Source organism: Myxine glutinosa, chromosome 7, assembly GCF_964187855.1.
Source record: "Myxine glutinosa chromosome 7, kmMyxGlut1.1, whole genome shotgun sequence".
NCBI classification, from domain to species: domain Eukaryota; kingdom Metazoa; phylum Chordata; class Myxini; order Myxiniformes; family Myxinidae; genus Myxine; species Myxine glutinosa.
In genome coordinates, this window is record NC_136267.1 from 70,317,899 (window position 1) to 70,337,326 (window position 19,428).

The window sequence follows — 19,428 nt, forward strand, 5'->3', positions numbered from 1 at the left end:
ACCCCTCACACCCTTTTTAGACCCTTTTTCAGACCTTTTATATCCTTTAAGACCCTTAAGATGCTTTAGACCTCTTTAGACCCATTAGAAAATTGAAAGAAAACCATGAAAATAGTTTTGATAACTTTTTTTTCTGTGCACCATTCATGTCGTCTCACAAGTTGCAATGCCAAATTGAAACTGACATCCCAAAACAAAACTGTTATTGGAAAGTGAAACTGAAACTACTGATCTACAGATCATTAAATGGGAAACCAGAATGAAATGCTTTGAGAAACATCAAATGGAAATTGCCAAAAGCAAAGCTATGGGGAGTATAGAGTGGGAGCAGGTTGGGGCTGAAGAAACGACGTGGAGAGGGATTGGTGCCTGAAAGTGGTCTGTTGGCACGAAAATAACAACACTGGTGATCTTCAGTCAGGCAGTAGACTCAAAAAGTGAATAAAAGGTTTCCAAGCTGAACTTCCATAATTTCACCCACACTCCCAAGCTGTACTTTGGTGATACAACAAGCATGGCTTGGAAATCTTAGCTGGTGGAATGGAGCGAGGTTTCCGGGGTTACTATCTCCACCCACTACGATATCTACTCACTGAATATTTACACTGATTTCCTGTTTCTACCAATGTGCACTCCAATAAATTGCTCATTTGAGGTGAGATAATCTATCTATAATTCCAGCAATCTCTGTGTGTATGTCTGTGTGTCTGTGTGTCTGTGTGTCTGTGTGTCTGTGTGTTTGTCTGTGACCGCTGTTTCTCGACAACCACGGGTCCGATATACTTGAAACTTGCCAGGTATATTGCTGGGGACCCGAGGATGTGCCTTTTCAAGGTTTGTAATTAATCGGACAAGTACCTACCGAGCTATGTCCAAAAAACGCTTCAACCAATCAGAGAGCAGCGAGCTATCACGTGTGCCGAACCGTTAATGCAATGCAAGCGTTAATGCGTTAATGCAAGGCTTTTCTTTTTTTCCCTCTTCTCTTTCTACTTTTCCTTGCGATTAAATTGCAAACAGCCAAAATACGTTGGCGCTAATTGAATAATTGGCCATTAACACTAAAATAATCGTAACTGCGATATGCCAACTTCCGGACAGTGCAGCCTTCCCTGTTGTTGTTGTTTGCAGCAGCTGTTTGCAGCAAGGCAAGGCTTTTCTTTTTTTCCCTCTTCTCTTTCTACTTTGCCTTGCGATTAAATTGCAAACAGCCAAAATACGTTGGCGCTAATTGAATAATTGGGCATTATGTTTTACAACTAATAAAAACGAATTTGCGATTCATTCGCTTTCCTGCGCGTTTGTGTACGCGATGGCGATTTCTTTACCAAACTCCGGAAGCCGTTCGCTTTGGACCGAACCATTGCATGTAAATAGAGGGGGGGGATTGTCACCACTCGCAAGCCGTTCGCTTTGGACCAAACCATTTCATGTAAATAGGGGGGGGGATATAATTTTAGATATATATATAGTACGGGCATGCCCTAGTATATACAAACCCGTCTGAGACAGGTACCCTGATCATTGTATATAAGTTTACATGTTCCCTTCTTCCTCTTTGTGTCTGTTGATTTGCATGGTTTGTTCCAAACCACTCATCCTGTCAACATTACACCCCCCCCCCCCCCCCCAATATCTTCTATATATAAAGAAAAGAAAGTTATTGTTTGTTTGTTTGTTTGTTTATTTGTCTGCACACGCTAATCTCCTGAACGGTGAAAGATAGGAGGAAACCTCTGAAACAAAAAAATGTCGGGACGGGTCCCGAGAAGGTTATAGGCTAGGTGGTGAGGCCGGTCGAGGCCGCCTCGGGCGGGCTGGACCCATTTCGCAATTAAAAGCTGAGCTGAATTATAGTAGTCAATCTTCTACGGCCGTGAGTAAAAGCTGAATTACAGTCGTAAATTCATTCAAAAAGAACCAAAAGTGTCGGGACAGGCCCCGGGAAGGTTATAGGCTAGGTGGCGAGGCCGGTCGAGGCGACCTCGGTTGGGCTGGACCCCTTTCGCAATTAAAAGCCGAGCTGAATTATAGTAGTCTCTTCTACGGCCATGAGTAAAAGCTGAATTATAGTAGTAAATTCATTCAAAAAGAACCCGGGCAACGCCGGGTGCTTTCGGCTAGTCTATCTATCTTCTATATATATAGATAAAAGAAAGTTTTTGTTTGTTTGTTTGTCTGCACACGCTAATCTCCTGAACGGTGAAAGATAGGAGGAAACCTCTGAAACAAAAAATGTCGGGACGGGCCCCGGGAAGGTTATAGGCTAGGTGGCGAGGCCGGTCGAGGCCGCCTCGGCCAGGCTGGGCCCATTTCGCAATAGATCTTCTTCTTTAAAATTCTCTTGAAATACAACTTATGCACTTAATAGGAATATCTGACTGATTGCAACACATGCTTTCAAAATTCTCTCTCGTGGGGCCCGACAAAAGAAAGAACAAGGAATCGTTGAGCACTAACTGATACTGGGCTCGCGTCAGACCTATGTACAGAAGATTAAATTCATTCAAAAAGAACACTTGCAACGCCGGGTGCATTCAGCTAGTTCTTTATAAATAAACCTTTAAAATGGCAAGAAACCTGTTCAATCCATCTGTCTTCTGTGCATGTGCCGTCGATTCCGATTCATTTGGGTGACATTGGGGGTGCAAGTTAATTAAAGTGAATGCAGTGATTAGAGACTGTTCAGCCATTCCACGGGTCGAAAGATTCCAGCACAAATGACCCGTGTTAACAGAGGCTGTATGACATGACAATATTTACTATTAATCATTTTGGGAGGGGGGCAGCTACTGGAGCTGTGAAGGCTGTTATTAATATTTTGTTTGTTTGCCTCCGGGGCCACAAAATAAATTAAACTCGATTTTTATGTCTTTTGCTCAAAGTTGAAGTGTTCGTGTGTGTGTTAAACTAGATTTCTCGTATTCCTATATTTCCGCGAGTCAGATTTGCATTCAGGAACAGAACAGTTATGGTAACCATCTTGAAATTGCCACTCTTTTGTGGATTTTTTGTGGATTCTTTAGGTTGTGAAATTGCCACACTTTTATTTAAATGCTGAAAATTATATTTAAAAAATGACTTGAATCACAGATTTTGCACTAGCATTGGCAGGTTAAAAGTGCCTGGTGAGCAGAACAGATTCACTGTATTAGCCCAGGTGGCTAGGATTTCCATAAATTAACCCGTTGTTCTTCCAACCGAAGATATTTACAGTATATAATCGAGCCTCCCAACTAAATGAGGTAGCAAGGCACAGGTCGAGTCACATAACAGCAAATGCTGCACGATCTGTTAACAACAAGTATTGTCTGCCAGATGAACGCATTGTCTTTCCCTGCTAATCACCAGTTAAGAGGTGAGGTTGCAGTCAGGAAGGGTAAACTAAAGAAAAAGAGAACTCTGACCCTGAATGCAATATGATGATGACATTATGTGCATACTGTATATGATAATCTTTGACAACCCAGCAAAACAACCCCCAAAAAAGCAAGGTTTTGAAATAGTAAACAAAATAAGTATTTGTTGTTCAGGAAATCTTTAATATAATGAACAGACAATGATAATCACTCACACAATAAAAGAGGATGCAAAGCAATACAATGGACAAGTAATGTGGAGGTGAGGTTATAGATTTTCCTACTGAAAGTAAGTGTAACTCGGTCTCAAAAAGGCAATTAAAGTAATTTTTATCAAAAGTCAAATTATTCTCTTTGCATCGAGTAATTATAACAGCTGTGATTTGAAAATAGAAGTTTTATACTTCTCTAGTTGGGAGAAAAAGTCCATTAAACCAGATTGCATACTTGCTTGAGATCAGACCGAGCAAAGGTACACGACCGACAAAGTTGTTGCTTCACCAACAACATTCAGCATTCAGCAAGTAGGATGGACCTAACTTTCTTTGTGATTGCTTTTTTCAGCTCAAATATGCTTCTGGAGTTATCCTTGCACACTTTGTCTTTGAGATATCCCCAAAGATAAAATATATATATACAGTGCGCTCAGATCAGGGAAATGTGGAGACCACTCGACGCTGAAGCGTCAGCCAATCACTCTCTCACCGGAGTGGCTTGTCACCCACTCACAGAACTCATATGCAGTGTGAAGGGTTGCTCCATCCTGCTGAAACTATTGTTCTTATCAGATAAAGTTTCATGTCATCATGGAGAATCATTCTGAGACTTGACACTGTCAGTCCAAGTTCTTCACTGTGGTGACGAAGCAACTTTTTGGGCAGTTTCAGACCGACTGTTGGACCCTCTCAATGACCTCAGGACTTCTCAGCAAAGGGGATCCAGAATGAGTTGGTCTGGTTGGTGATTTTGAGTTTAAGATGTGCACAGTTCCTTGCTCTCGAAATTTCTTCTTGAATGTGAATACTCTCTTTGCATGGGGCGTCTCTGCAGTTAGATATTCTCTTGAACATCGTTTGAGTTTGGAAGGATTGTGTTTAGATGTAGGATTAAACAGAAAAAGCCTTTTTTTCATTTGTCATTTGCTACAGGATCTCAGCTGTCATCTGAAATAAGAGAGAAGAGAAAACCTCAAAAATAAATGAATGGTGAATACAACAGAAGGTTTTGGGGGGGGTTTTTTGACACACCCGGTTAAAGGATTATTTATGAAAGTAAATGCAGATGCGGCCTGGTAAGATAACCGAGAGAAAAAGCCTTGTTTTGAATCTCGACCCAGCTATAAACTGCCATCCAGGTGTTTCACAGGCAGGGTGATTCATCAATGGATCTTCAAAGCTAGACACTGATCTAAAGACAAATGAAGTCCATGTCAACAAGAAAAAGAAAAGTATAAAAATGGAATTGGTGCAGAAGAATGAAGCATGGAATTAATGTAGCATCACCTTTGAAGATAAACATCTCATTCTCAAAACATCATGACTACTAAACAGAATCGTGAAAAAAATGCTTGTAATTGGGAAGATCCATATTGCAAAATGCAGGCACCACCAACTAGTTTAGCCGCCCGGCAGGCAGGGTTCTGGTCTTATGTTTCGATCACAGAATAAGATTCATCAAAAATCAGTGATCAAAACATCGGACGTGAGCCTTGCTTGAGAGCAACTACAATAGTAGGTTGTGATACGTTTTGTTTTTGGAATAATAACAACATTATAACCAGATATCAGAGGTGCAATCTCCACCAGGATAGCGGACTTCGTGAGCTAAAGCTGGGCCTTCAGGCTCCTTGCCAAAGTCCACCAGGAAGTTGGGGTTCACGCTAAGCCCTCCACTTTTGGAGTCAACGTCGATCTGCAGCATTGTGGAGCCTTCCCTGAAAACATCAAAATGTTAAACATGGGGGGTAGAACATTGCTCCTCATGGAGGTCCCATAAAAGGCCTTTACCCATAAGAATTATGAAAAAACAATTATATATCAATTAATATCAATTTCCAGGCATTGTACACAATGGGATAGGAAAGTGTAAACTGTAAAGCCTTGTGTGATAAATACAAGTACCTTTCAAAATGGAAATTAACCTCTGAGCAAGAGCATAAAGTCAGGGATTCTTCCTTCAAACCAATAAATCTTAAGGATACATCCCAGAGGAAATGGATCTTGCCTGCTCACCAAGCAAAAAACCTGGAATTTAAATTTGTACAGGCTTGGTATGCTCTCATAATACAAGTAGGAGAAACTGGGGTACATTGGAACATCTCCTCCAGCAGCTATTCTTAACCAGTGATAACAAAAGGGCCAGCAGATACCCCTAAGGCTCTAATAGACCGCTAAAACCTCGGAGAACACGAAGACTCTGTGGACCCTTTTGACCCCGTTACAACCTTTATAACCATGAGACCGCTAAGACCCTTTAGATCATGTTAGACCTTTTAGAACCCCTAAGACCCTCAAGTACACTTGGACTCCTTTCTCTCCTTTACACCTTTCCGAATCTTTACTACTCCTTAAACCCCTTTGAACTTTGGACTCTTTTTCGACGTTTTAAGACCCTTTAGAGTTAGAAGATTTCGACCTTTTAGAGTTTAGACCCATTTAGACCTTTCGACCTTTCAACTTTTTCAGACCTTTCAATCTTTTGACCTTGACAACTTTACAACTAGACTATTTAGATCAATCAATGACCTTACATTTAGTACATCCTTTCATTTATTTGACACACACAAAAAACACACAACATACACCACACAAAACAAAGCAAACAAAACAGCACACACAAAAACACACACACCTTCATCGTTGCATTGTTATTGAAGTGTTTATGAAGAAAATTGTGTCTGTTTCCTAATATATTGCAACGGGCTCCACGTATCCAATTTTTTGAGGGTAGCAAACGTTTTATTCTAGAAAATAAAAATGCACAGGAAACTGGTTTATGAAACTTCATCTATTAATTATGGTATCCCCTCCTGCATGTACACATGTGCTATCAATGTTGCGCCTTGATGTGAGAGAGATAGAAATCTTTGGGAGGCATTTTGGGACACGTGCTCTGATATCTCCATAACTCATGTACTGTACTTAACACCACCCAGATGTTCTTTGAATGGTCCAAAGAGATGAACACAAGATGACAAGTCTGGATTGCATGGGGTTAATTTAGAACTTCTCGACCATTCTCTTCTGAGAGTGGTTTATGGTCACATTTACCGCCTGAGAGTGAACCGCTATCTTCGTTTCACCAACAGTGCTTTGACCAATAATTACATCACTTCTTGTATTACTTATTTTGTATACAAAATCATTGCAGAACATCTGTGTTAAATCTCATATATTTGTTATCCAGTGGAAGGTCCATGTCAACTTTGAACCACCCTCATTACCCTGCGTTCACGAAAGCGAAAAGCAGGCTTAGGCGATCGGTTGCGTACATGTGGCGTATATACGTGCATGCGTCTTCTGCAGTTTCAAAATTCATTTCCTCGGCAACCATTGGTTCGATTGACAGGAAATTTTTACCATAGAAGCGGCTCTGCCTGTAGCAAAAAATTTTATTCATAATTATGACGTCATAGGTAACGTGGTACGGACGCCATCTTCGAAAAAGGTTACACTTCTATATCTCCAAAACCGCTCAATGGAAAAACTTGAAACATGGCTCTTTGTCAAGTACTCCCCATGTGGAATAAGATATGTTAATGATGATATCAGTGCCTTCATTATGACGTCACAATTCGACAAGTACAACTCTTAGTGTAATCAGTTTGAAATTTCGCAACAATTTTTCGCTAGCGTGATCTAAGCAAAAATTATGTTAGAGAATATAAATTTGTGACATCATCGCTCACGTGGTCTGGCATCCATATTGGATCAAAGAAAAAAAAACCTTCAAAAACAGGTTGTTCATTAAGCCTGGTGTTGGCTTAACGGTTAAGGTGGCTGGCTTGAAATGTTAAGGTCCTGAGTTTGAGCCACTGTCCATTGTTTTAACATTGGAATGTTACGTACCATTGAATTAACACGAGCTGGGTGGACTCAGCCTGTCATCCTTCCGAGGTCGGCAAAATGAGTAGCAGCGGACTGGTAGTAGAGGGCATTGTATCAGCGGCAGCACCAGGAAATGATGCAACCAGCAGCCACAGGCTGCACACGAACCACCACCACTTTGTTCACTTGGAAACTTCTCAACTGCTTGGTAATCTCAGGTCTTAGAACATCTTATTAGTCCCCTACCGGTGTAAACCGGAGGGGACTATAGGTTTGCACTCCGTCCCTCCGTCTGTCCGTCCGTCACGCAAAGAACAGTTTTCCGGACTTTTTCTTTCTAAACTCTTAATGCTAATGATTTCAAACTTGGTACATGGTTTCCTCATGATAAGTTACAGATCAAGTTCCAACTTCACGACGTTTCGATCATTTTTGACAAAGTTATGGCACTTTGAACTTTGGGAATTTCCCCAACAGTTTTCCGGACGACAGACTGCCGGTAGGAGACATGTATTGCAGCGCAATCCTCAGAATGCTTGTTTATACTTGGATTTGACTCAATAGTCTTATGTGAAGTAGTACAATGGACTGTGAGAGAATGATGACTGTCCTAATGCTCATTATCAAGTCCTTGATAAAACACATGAATGATACTTCCCTTTGACCACCCTGCGCATGGCTGTAGTACATGATGTTGCTTACAAACTATTGGGATAAATCAGGACTGTATTCAGCTAGTGCATACACTCTTCCAAGAGCAACTTCTGACGTTATAATAAAGTGCAAGTGATGTGCACAAGTCCAAATCATGAAAATCTTGTGTTCAAAATTAAAATGGCCACAGATCATAATAATGTTTTCTTTAAAACCGTTTCCACCACCTGGCCACATTATTAGCTGTGGATCCTATTTGAGCTTCCTTTTTCTTCATTGACAGTGCAAATTGTTTTTGTTTAAGGTGAGAAAACAGCCAAGTATGCAAATTAGGTTGACCATGTGAGGTGACATGTGATCTGAAGATCCTATGAAGCTGTGGGATGCAGCCCAATTAAACAGAGACAATATGGCTAAAAGGTGCGTCTGCTATTTCTGCAATATTTCCCTCAGAGCAGCGGTCACTATGAAAATGGTAAATAAGCTTTACAAGAGTAAGCACATGTTTATATTTTTACCTCCGCCACCAAAGGTGGATGGAGGTTGTTTTCACCCCTGTCTGTCTGTTTGTTTGTCTGCCTGTGAACAAGATATCTCACAAAGTTGTGGACGGATTCAGACGAAATTTGGCAGAGAGGTAGTGTATGTGACATGAATGAAATGATTAGATTTTGGTGAAGATCTGGTTTCGGATCCGGCTAGTAAAAAAATTTAAAGTGATTCTTCACCATTGGGAGATAGGGCCAAACACGATATATAGTAATATATCTCAAAATGTTATGGACGGATTTGGACGAAATCTGGTGGAGAGGTTGTGTGTGTGTGACAAGGACTAATCAAATTCGACCTTGGTGAAGATCTGAATATGGATTCGGATAGGAGAGTTATTTAATTTTTAAGTGATTCTTCACCATTGGGAGATAGGGCTAAAACCGATACATAGCAGGATAACTCACAAAGTTATTGACGGATGTGGACGAAACTCGGTAGACCGGTTAGGTGTGTGACAAGAACGAATCAATTCGATTTTGGTGAACATCTGAATATGGATTCGGATATGAGAATTATTTAATTTCTCAGTGATTTTTTCCCATTAAGTGATCGGGCTAAAACCGATACGTAGCAGGATAACTCACAAAGTTATGGACGGATTCGGACGAAACTTGGTAGACCGGTTAGGTGTGTGACAAGAACGAATCAATTCGATTTTGGTGAAGATCTGAATATGGATTCGGATACGAGAATTATTTAATTTCTCAGTGATTTTTTCCCATTAAGTGATCGGGCTAAAACCGATACATAGCAAGATATCTCAAAAAGTTATGGATGGATTTAGACAAAACTTGGTGGACCAATTGTTTGTGTGACAAGGACGAATTGATTCGATTTTGCTGAAGATCTGACTGAATATGGATTCAGTTCTAATTATTTAATTTTTAGGTGATTCTTCACCATTGACGGATCGGGCGAAAAGCGATATATAACCTGATATTTAAAAAAAGTTAGAGATGACTTATGACTAAACTAGGTGAATGAGTTGGTTAAGTAACAAGACCAAGCTGACTCGATTTTGGTTCAGGTCCGAATCCAGATCCTGCCTATCAGTGGGATACAAAACAAACTGTTCAGCCTGACGGTGGTGTGCACTCTACGAGGGCCGTTCGAGTTATATTGAGGGTGTTAAGCCGCATACAAAAGCCAAATGGACTATGGAGCAACATATGACTATGAATCAGCAAACGATCATAAATGGGACAGAGATCACATGATTACATGCGATGCTGACCGTCATCCATATAAACTGGTATGCAGAGATGCTGATACTGCCACTCTAAATTTTCATTTTCCCCTGCCATGCGTGCGCATTTTCCCCTACGTTTCCCCTACGTTTCCCCTACGCCCATCCCTAAAAAAAAAAAAAATACTGCACCTACACTGAGTGTTCCCACAAGTTCAACACAAGAATTCCCTACAATAAGGCTGAAAATTCGCAATATTGGACCAAAATTCCCCCAAATCCATTTTACATTCATATACCGTAATGTGAAAATAAAAGTATTTTTATATTTTTTTCAGTTTTATTTTATTTTATTCTTTCATTACAAAAGTTGTAAAAAATACTTTTTGGCATAGAAAAAGTAAAGTTTTCTTTGGTATTTTGGCTAATAAATTGCTTATTCCTCCCCTACATATTGTCATTTTACCCCTTCTTTCCCCTACATATTGCCTCCCCTACAAAAACTCCCCTACATAGTCATTTTACCCCTTGTTTCCCCTACATATTGCCATTTTCCCCGTAGGTATCCCCTACCGGGTAACTACCGTAGGTATCCCCTACCGGGTATTACTACCCCCTACGTTAGGCTGAAATCCCTTGCCGTAGGGGATTTCCCCTACGAGTGGCAGCCTTGATGCTGAAGAAAGCACCCTTCTTTTTTCTTTTACGAGCATTGCACAGTATTGATTTATAGCATCATCTTCTCGTCCTGCTTCGACATCTGGTTCACAATTGCCTTTGGTATAAATTTCTTGCAACTGCTTATACTGCTCACCCTGCTGTCAAGTCAACCATACACTGCTTAATTGTAATTTAGCAGATCGCAACTTGTCTTTATTGCTTACACATTGTAGCTATACACTAAACCTTTTCAACGGCAATTGCAAATGTGTCATCATTTTGTTAACCACTGTAGAAAGAACAATGAGGCACAAATGCAAATTAGCACCAAGTACTTTTTCACAATAGACAAACATGTACAACAAATTGCTATGGATAGCATAAAAACATGCATTATGAACATTTCAAAATAAATACTCTTAGGCGCTCCAAATGTCTGTTAGAATGAAGAGACAACACAGGAGGAGAAAATGGAACTAGAAAGGCACTCTGACGTCTCCACGTCGACCGATATGCCTCCACCCACATTACTACATCTTTCTACTTGTACCAAGTTTGATTTGAATTCCTTGAGCTGTTCTCAAGTATCACATTTTTATCTGACATGACTTCTGATGCCAAATTCTAGTCTGTTAATCTTTGCATCATAGGATACATATATATTTGTACCAAGTTTGGTAAAAATTCCATCACTAGTTCACAAGCTAGCTCGGTAAAAGAATGTTTACCTAACGGGACCACTGACCTTTGACCTCTTGACCTCATAATCTAATCAGTTCATCTTTGCATCATTATACATACTTTTACCAAGTTTGACTTTGATCCCTTCAGCCACTCTGAAGTTATCACGGTAACAAAAGTCTATCATGGACGGACGGACAGATGCACGCACAGACGGACAGGCGGACAGTGGGATGGAAACCCCCAAAAATAATGCCTCCAGTGACTTTGGTGGCGTAGACATAAAAAAAAAAAAAGTTTGATGTGCATGTGCAGACAGCAGCTTCATAAATTAATGTAATTACCTCACTTGGAAATCTATTCATGTTAATACTTTTATCTATTCTATTCATTTTAAACATCATCACCTGTACATATAGATCGGAATACGTTAACAATGTTTTGACAAACTTTTCTGGTAAAAGGTAGAGATTCGTGGCATTGTCCCATTCTCAGAATATTGTCTTCGGCCCAAGCCTTCCACAATATAAAAAGGAAACTTAAAGCAAATCCACAGCATATTTAAATCATTCACATGCATCACGTGTGGTGCTGGGAAAGTCTCACTTGATCATGTCTGGATAAAACTGCTTATCCCAGGCACTGTAGAGAGATGATGTCGCATAGAGTCGCTTCCCATCGAGGCTCAGTTGAATCATTTGTGCACTCCCACAAATGCGTTTTCCCTAGGAAAAAGAATGAAGGTTGGTGTTTTTTTTACTGTCTCTTCTCCAATATTGCCCTTCTGCTCTCTCTTGGTCATCCGACCCTACCCAGCAACTCCAGGATGCATGCGCTCTTCCGGTGACCCATTCCTGGTTAAACTTCCAAAATCCAGGCTGACTGCACACCTCAACTCTTTTACTCCTTGCTTCTCCCATCTACGAAACTGCCTTCCACCGGCTGTTATTATCCTTTCTTCTCTCCAGGGCTTCAAGCAGCCAGTGCACAGCCACCTCATATCATCCCCTATCACATAATATTTATCAACCCCATTAACCCTTCCTGACCCAACACTTTTACCTGTTTGTTTCAATACTCTCTCTCTCACTTTTTCTCTCTCTCTTTTCCTGTTCATTTATTCCCTTGCTGGTTGTGCCCAATTGTTGCCCCACTACCCCACTGTCAATTTAAGTTTGCTCTTCTAAAGGACAAATGGAAGGATAATGAAACTATTACATAACTAAACTTTACTGGCACACACAAGAAAAGGGGGAGGGGTGTAGGGGGAAGGGGTAGGGGAAAAACAAGAAAAAAAGAAAGGCCAGGAAAGATGGATTTATTCACAGTCCTTAGGTGTCATCTATATTATATTCTCCATAGGTGATTCTGTCTGTCTGTCTGTCTGGGGGTGTGGCTTCCTCCATTGAGAGAGTAGCTCCATGCATTCTGGAAGAGGCTTCAAAAACAAATAACCACCATTTTGTTTACTAGCATAGCTTTGAGGCCTCTTTTGTTAGGCCCACGGTGTCTTGCTCTCTCTCACAGTTTTATTTCAACTCTAATTCGATTTATCATTTCATTTTTCACAGTCGCTTACATGGTTTTAGACTCAGTTGCAAAAAAAGGGAATAAAATTCGATGAAAGTTTCCGTTTATAGAACAGAATGCATTTTCGAAGGCCTGTAACATAAAGCCCATTCATTGAGTCTCCCTCACGGCTTATCTCGACTAATTCACCATCACAGTCGCTGGGATGGTTCAAGTCTCAGTTTCAGCTAAAGTTGAAAAAAATCGGCAAAATGTATTCCAACAGCCGTTTTGAATGTGTCGACTGTTATGTCGGCACGGGGAAGGAGAGAGGGGAATGAGACAGGAGAACGATAGAAGAGAATGAGAGAGGGGAAGGAGAGAGGGGAAGGAGAAGGAGAGAACGTTCCCAGGACTTCGTTATTTATATTATTACTTAGTAAAAATACAGCGACTGAATACTGAAGTTCGGGATCGAACCGAAGTCCAATTATATTTTTCCATATCCCTGGGGTGTATATACAGAGATTGTTTTAAGCGAGTCAACTCTTTTCCAAACATGGAATTAAACAATACAGTACTTCAAAAATGTACATAATAATGACAACTATGGAATACAATATTTATTAATAACGTTTGGTTTGAATCTATTTTTACTTTGTAAAGCGAAAAGTTATCGATATATTCAAGTTCAAAAATGAAGAAGAGTCATAGGATCTATGGGCCTACGATCAGCCTCTGTATGCTCTGTGTGCTCTGTATGCTCTGCATGATCGGATGTGCATTTTAAGACTCAATCAACACGTCTTCGATCATGAATTACTTTTTGAACTCAAGCAAAGGAAACGAGGTAATGCCTGTTTCGTTCGGAGCGATTATACACTGCCCAAAGAAAATGCGTTTCAATATTCAGGAATTTTCAGGAATATCTACAAGAACTAAAATCGTAAAATCTTTATTACTTTTTTTTTTTCGCAAGAGTTTCCGTGTGTGTGTGTGTCCCACTACCGTGTGTGTGTGTGTGTGTGTGTGTGTGTGTGTGTGTGTGTGTGTGTGTGTATATGTGTATTGTATATACTAGGGCATGCCCGTACTATATCTATATCTAAAATTATATCCCCCCCCTCTATTTACATGAAATGGTTTGGTCCAAAGCGAACGGCTTGCGAGTACGGTGACAATCCCCCCCCTCTATTTACATGAAATGGTTTGGTCCAAAGCGAACGGCTTGCGGAGTTTGGTAAAGAAATCGCCAAAGCATGCACAAACGCGCAGGAAAGCGAAAGAATCGCAAATTAGTTTTAATTAGTTTTAAAACATCGTTTAACGCCAACATAGCGGCAACATAGTTTGCCAACGTGAAATAAATGAATACGCTCTCAAATGTGCCGTCCGAGGCAGAGTCTGTTCGCCACGTTCGGCACACGTGATAGCTCGCTGCTCTCTGATTGGTTGAATCGTTTTTTGGACATAGCTCGGTAACTACTTCTCCGATTAATATGAAACCTTGAAAAGGCACATCCTCGGGTCCCCAGCAATATACCTAGCAAGTTTAAAGTATATCGGACCCGTGGTTGTCGAGAAACAGCGGTCACAGACATACAGACATACAAACATACAAACATACAAACATACAAACATACAAACATACACACAGAGATTACTGGAATTATAGATAGATGCATATATGTGCATATATATATATATATATATATATATGTATGTGTGTGTGTCTGTGAATAAGAGAGACAAAATTGTGAGGAACAGAAATGAAAAAACGAGATGTGTGTGTGTGTGTCTATGTGTGTGCATGTGTATATATGTATGTGTGGGTGTGCACGCACATGCATTCACATGTTATCAGAAGTAAATAAATTGTGTAGATTACATAATTTGTGGATCTGATAAATTGCCAGTAACCATTTTGTAAAACTGAATGTGCAGCAACGAAATGAAGATGTCCATATGTCACACAAGTCCATGCCCGTGGGATTCCCACGGGTGACCCCACTCATCTTACTATAATTCACCAAATGTCTGTCTGTCTGTCTGTTCCCAGGTACCGCAAAAACGGCTGAACCGATCGCAACAAAATTTTGGGTGGGTAATCCTGGGACCCCCTGGAGTAAAATGGATATATTGTTTTTCCAATTTTCCAGTTTTCCAAACACGATGGAATAATATTTACCGATATGAACAGTGATGTGGATTTTATTGAAATTCTAGAAATACTGTTTAGATTTTGATGATTTGCGTGTGATATGATTTAACGGATGTTTATATAAATCGTTTAAAATTAAAAAGCCTTCAATTTCTGATATTTTGCCTTTTCATTTGGGCCTCCCAATTGAAGCCCCGTTGCTAAGCCGGTACCGTTGCTAGTTACCATAATGAGCGGATTAACCATTCACATGCAAAGATGGATTCAGACAAGAGAACACTTTCGTAAATTGAATGATCCAATCCAGGGAGAGATCTCCATATTGCATAACTATATGACTTGTCGCAAAATTAGAGGTTACCTTGACAATTCGTGGGTCTGGCTGTTCAGAAAGCTCTTCATCTGCAACCACCACCACTGGTCCATCCTTTTGGATGCTCCCACCAATGAAGACCTAGACCAATGGTAGAGCAGTTCCAAAAAAACAATTAGCTGTAAGCTTTTCCAGGCAGATCAATCGCAGTTCAGAGCAACATCTTTCATTAGTAAGGTAGAAATGGATGGAGTGAATCCATCTGAAGAATGTGGATGTACTTGACCAAGAGACATTCACCGTATTCATTAAGTGAGCTTGTTGAATCAAAAATGCATCTCCACTGCTGATTTAATATCCCTGCTGATGTAGCAGGAGTTTATAATTTAGGCAGGATACTGGAACATAAATACGTACACCTGACTATAGGGCATTCACATCCACAATCAAATGCTAGCAGAGGGGACAGCCAGATTAACTTTCTAATGAAAGACATTGTGCATTCTGCCTCCAAAGCACCAGGATGACTGTTTTTAGCCGAAGCCTGTTCAGTCTGGAGTAAAACTCTTACAAAAGTAAAAAAAAATTTAGCAAACTCACTACCTCAGCTATCCTACATGGTGTACTGTTATGGTTCTTACCAAATTAAATTAGACAGTTAAGCCAGTGGCCAAATAATATAGGACAATTATCAAAAACTAAAGCTGATATCGTGAATTTAAAATTCTTAATGAAACGGAAACTGATTAATCAGAATAATAACAATTTATTTTTCCATGCAAGGATCTTGGCAATGATGGAGGAACAGGAACTCAACGACAAAGAACCGCTGCTTTACAGAAAACCGAAAGTTATTTGGGGGAGGAGGGGGCGGGGGGGGGGGGGTGGACACACAAAGGAATCATCATACTAAAATATGCAGTTTGGAGTCTGTCTGTCTGCCCGTGATACATTCGGTAGTTACTTCTACAATCTCAACCAAACTTATCAGGAGGACAAAGGGCACACTATGGAGGTTGTAGCGACTTAACTTGTCCCCCTCCCCGAGGGAGATTTCCGACTTGGGCGAACTCCGTGTTAAAGTGTACATATGTGTTAAGATAGCTAATCATGGAACTTTTCCAAGGCCACTTTTAATAACAAAAGTAATAACAACATTATTGATAATAGAATAATATTAATGTTATTACAAAATAAAATTAATACTAATCATATCACCCATCCCCAAGGGGTTTTTCCTTGTACAAACGTGGTGATAATGTGTATAAACAGCTTATTGTGCCGTTTTGGGGGGAGCAACAGCCTCCACCAGAAATAAATAATATTATGAACCACAAACACGTACAATTGCCTTTTGAAACAGTCACTATTGTTGTTTAACATAAAACTGAAATGGAGGAAAACCGGGGTGTGTTCAGTTACCAAGCAGCTAGCTAGCGCTTGCCAAGCCTGCCGTTCCTGATCAACGGTTTTGAATCGAGTGCTTGCTCAAATGTTTAAGGCACTTGGCGAGCTCTCCACAATAAACTTGGTAAATTAACACCCGCCCCTCCCCCTGCACCCCCGATGTTCTTGAGGCCCGAGCCTAGATCTACCGTAATCTATATACCACAGAGAGGATAATAACATGATCCTTCCTGCCGCTCCCCTACAGAGTGGATGTACTAGTAACACAATATGAGTAACAAATGGCTCAGAGAGAAACAGAAAATTATTAGGAGGAACGTTATTATTATTATTATTTTATCAGATCAGCTAGGTTTTACTCCGGTGAGTTTATGCGATTGAGCAGTGTCCATAGGTAAATCAGCCAGTCAGTGTGAGTAATTGAGTCTGTAAACACTTCAGTCATTATCGCTTGAACCAAACAAACAGTTTTGATGAAACTTGGCCACAACCTTCACATTTGATGCCTAACGAAGGTGTATTGACCACATGAAAATCTGTGGTCATTAACGAGTTGAAATGAGGCCTAAGACGCTTTAAAAAATTCTGCCCTAACCTCCAGGGGGCGATAAAAACACGACCTGTGAACATGTATCGCTGTAACCAGCATCGAGAGAGCTTGTGTTCAACCAATCATTGTTATTAAACACATTGCAAAGAGACTAACCTCAATAATAAACGAAAAACAGAGAAAAGAAAGAGAGTGGCAATCATATGTGTGGGAAAAATTGCACAACTCCCCCCAAAAACAATGTTTATTAACAATATTAAACCATCCTTTTCACCAGATTATGGGCAACGCATTGCTACAGTCATACAAGCACATGTAATTTTGTGCAGCTTGTGTGCTGAAAAGATAACTCTTTTACAGGTCAGATGGTCGAATGTCATGAGGAACGTTGTCAATTTTGTTTCTGTAGGTTCTTCATGATGCTTTCACTGCACCGCGATAACCAATAGCATCACAACAGTCTGCGTTCCCCACATCTGCTGTACTTCACACTCATAGGTCTATATACTTCAACATATTTTCAGCCTCTTTCACTGTGACATTCTTGTCCGATAGGACAACCACATTTATGACGAGACACCGTTACTTCTCCTTGTCCTTCCTAACGATGTCAGGTTTGTTGACTTTGTTGGTTCTGTCCGTGTGGAGCTGGAGCATCATGTCCCATACGATCGTCACTTCTTTTTAATCCGCAACACTAATCGTGGTTGATTCCGGTACCATCTCTCTGGCACAACAATGTTGTAATGTTTACAGATGTCCTAATGTATATATACTTGACAACTATATTGTATCGTTGTTAAGTCTCTCCTCCTGCCGGAAGAGAAGAGTTGTTTTTTACTTGGTTCTTTTTTTTCTTTCTTTCCAACAATTCTAATTGCACCTAATCTAATTGCAATTCCAACAATTCTAATTCTAATTAATTCTAATACCTTAATTTCTGAGCCAATCTTCTTCAAATTTAGCATGGAGGTACCTTGACCCTATCCAAACAGACTCCCCTTTTATGTTTTGATTCAGGATCTATGTATATTTCATTCCTATTGAAAAGGATTAAAGGAGAAACGCAAAAATAACACAATTTGTTTTGTAATTTGTATCACGTTTATTTGTATCTATATATCAGTCTTATCATGAAAAGAGAACTTGCATTTTTTTTTTGCTGACGTTCATCATTTGCCATCTTAGGAAGTTAGGCTTTCATTTTTTTTTTCATTTGATTACTCAAATAATCGAGCCTCAATGAAGGAATACCAAATATTATCATAAAAAGCAAGTTCAAACCAGGGCCTTGAAATAGTTTTAGTTGCAGAACATGACAAAATTACAACTATTCTTACGCATGAAAATTTTTCAAATTATTGAATGGTTTACAAAAATGAGTTCCAATTTGTTTTACCTTACAAAATAACTTTACACCACACAATTTCATTCCCCATTAGGACAAAGGCCTCCCTCTACTCATGCTGAGGGCCATTTGGTGTACTTTCCATGTATGTTTGTCAAGCGTGGGTTGACCAGAGCTTCACAACTCAACCAATCTTGCCTTAAACACATTGTCAAAACACAGGAGAAGAATATTTGAAGACCTTCAGTCGTGTAGTTGCTTTTCCTTAATTGGTAAAGGGATTGAGTGCACAATGCAGGTTTTAGTTGTGTTATGATGTAAAAGATCATTGTACTCGAGCATAAACACAGTATTAATCACCCAGAAGAAATATGAGGATTATGGAGAAACAAAAAGTGAATTTACAAAAACTGAGAATTACTACATATGATCATTATCAAGTTCTTTGCTTTAATTTATTACATGAATAAAATACAACGGAAGTGAATTTAAAATTTATGTGCAGGTAGCCATGTCTTGTCTGTGATTGACTGAAGTGCATCGGTGATGTCACCTGTCCCACAAGCTTGGGGTTGGAGGTATCGCTGATGTCGACGAATATCACCATGAAACCAGTTACTGAAGTACAGGAAGCGATCATCCAGAGAGATCAAAATGTCCGTAATGAGACCTGCAGGAAAAGCAGCAGCGTGTCTTGAAAATGTAATAGCGATTACTTCACATACAAATGACTGGAGTAAAATTATCAGTGATTTGCGGAAAGGTTTAGTTGTTGTTGATTGGTGGTGAGGTGTATTCGGACAAACCATCACTGCAACACTCCACCTATCTGGGCTTTATGGCAGAGTGGCCAGACGGAAGCCTCTCCTCAGTGAAAGACACATGAAAGCCACAGAATCTTGTTTCCCACAGTCCGAGAGTCCTTTAGGTGCTTTTTTGCAAACTCCAAGCGGGCGTCATTACAGAGGGACAGGCTTGTTTTAGCTCAGGATAATGACTGTA

General features: G+C 40.1%; 1 protein-coding gene across 1 annotated transcript in view; it reads right to left on the reverse strand.

Annotated features, from left to right (window-relative positions):
* Window positions 1-3,521: 3,521 nt before the first annotated feature.
* The window catches only part of SELENBP1 (selenium binding protein 1), a 149,625-nt gene continuing 133,718 nt past the window's right edge, over window positions 3,522-19,428 (reverse strand). The window contains 5 exon segments of the mRNA XM_068122506.2: window positions 3,522-5,292; window positions 11,745-11,863; window positions 15,170-15,262; window positions 18,980-19,019; window positions 19,021-19,096. Coding sequence (XP_067978607.2) covers window positions 5,130-5,292; window positions 11,745-11,863; window positions 15,170-15,262; window positions 18,980-19,019; window positions 19,021-19,096 — 491 coding nt within the window. The 3' untranslated portion in view covers window positions 3,522-5,129.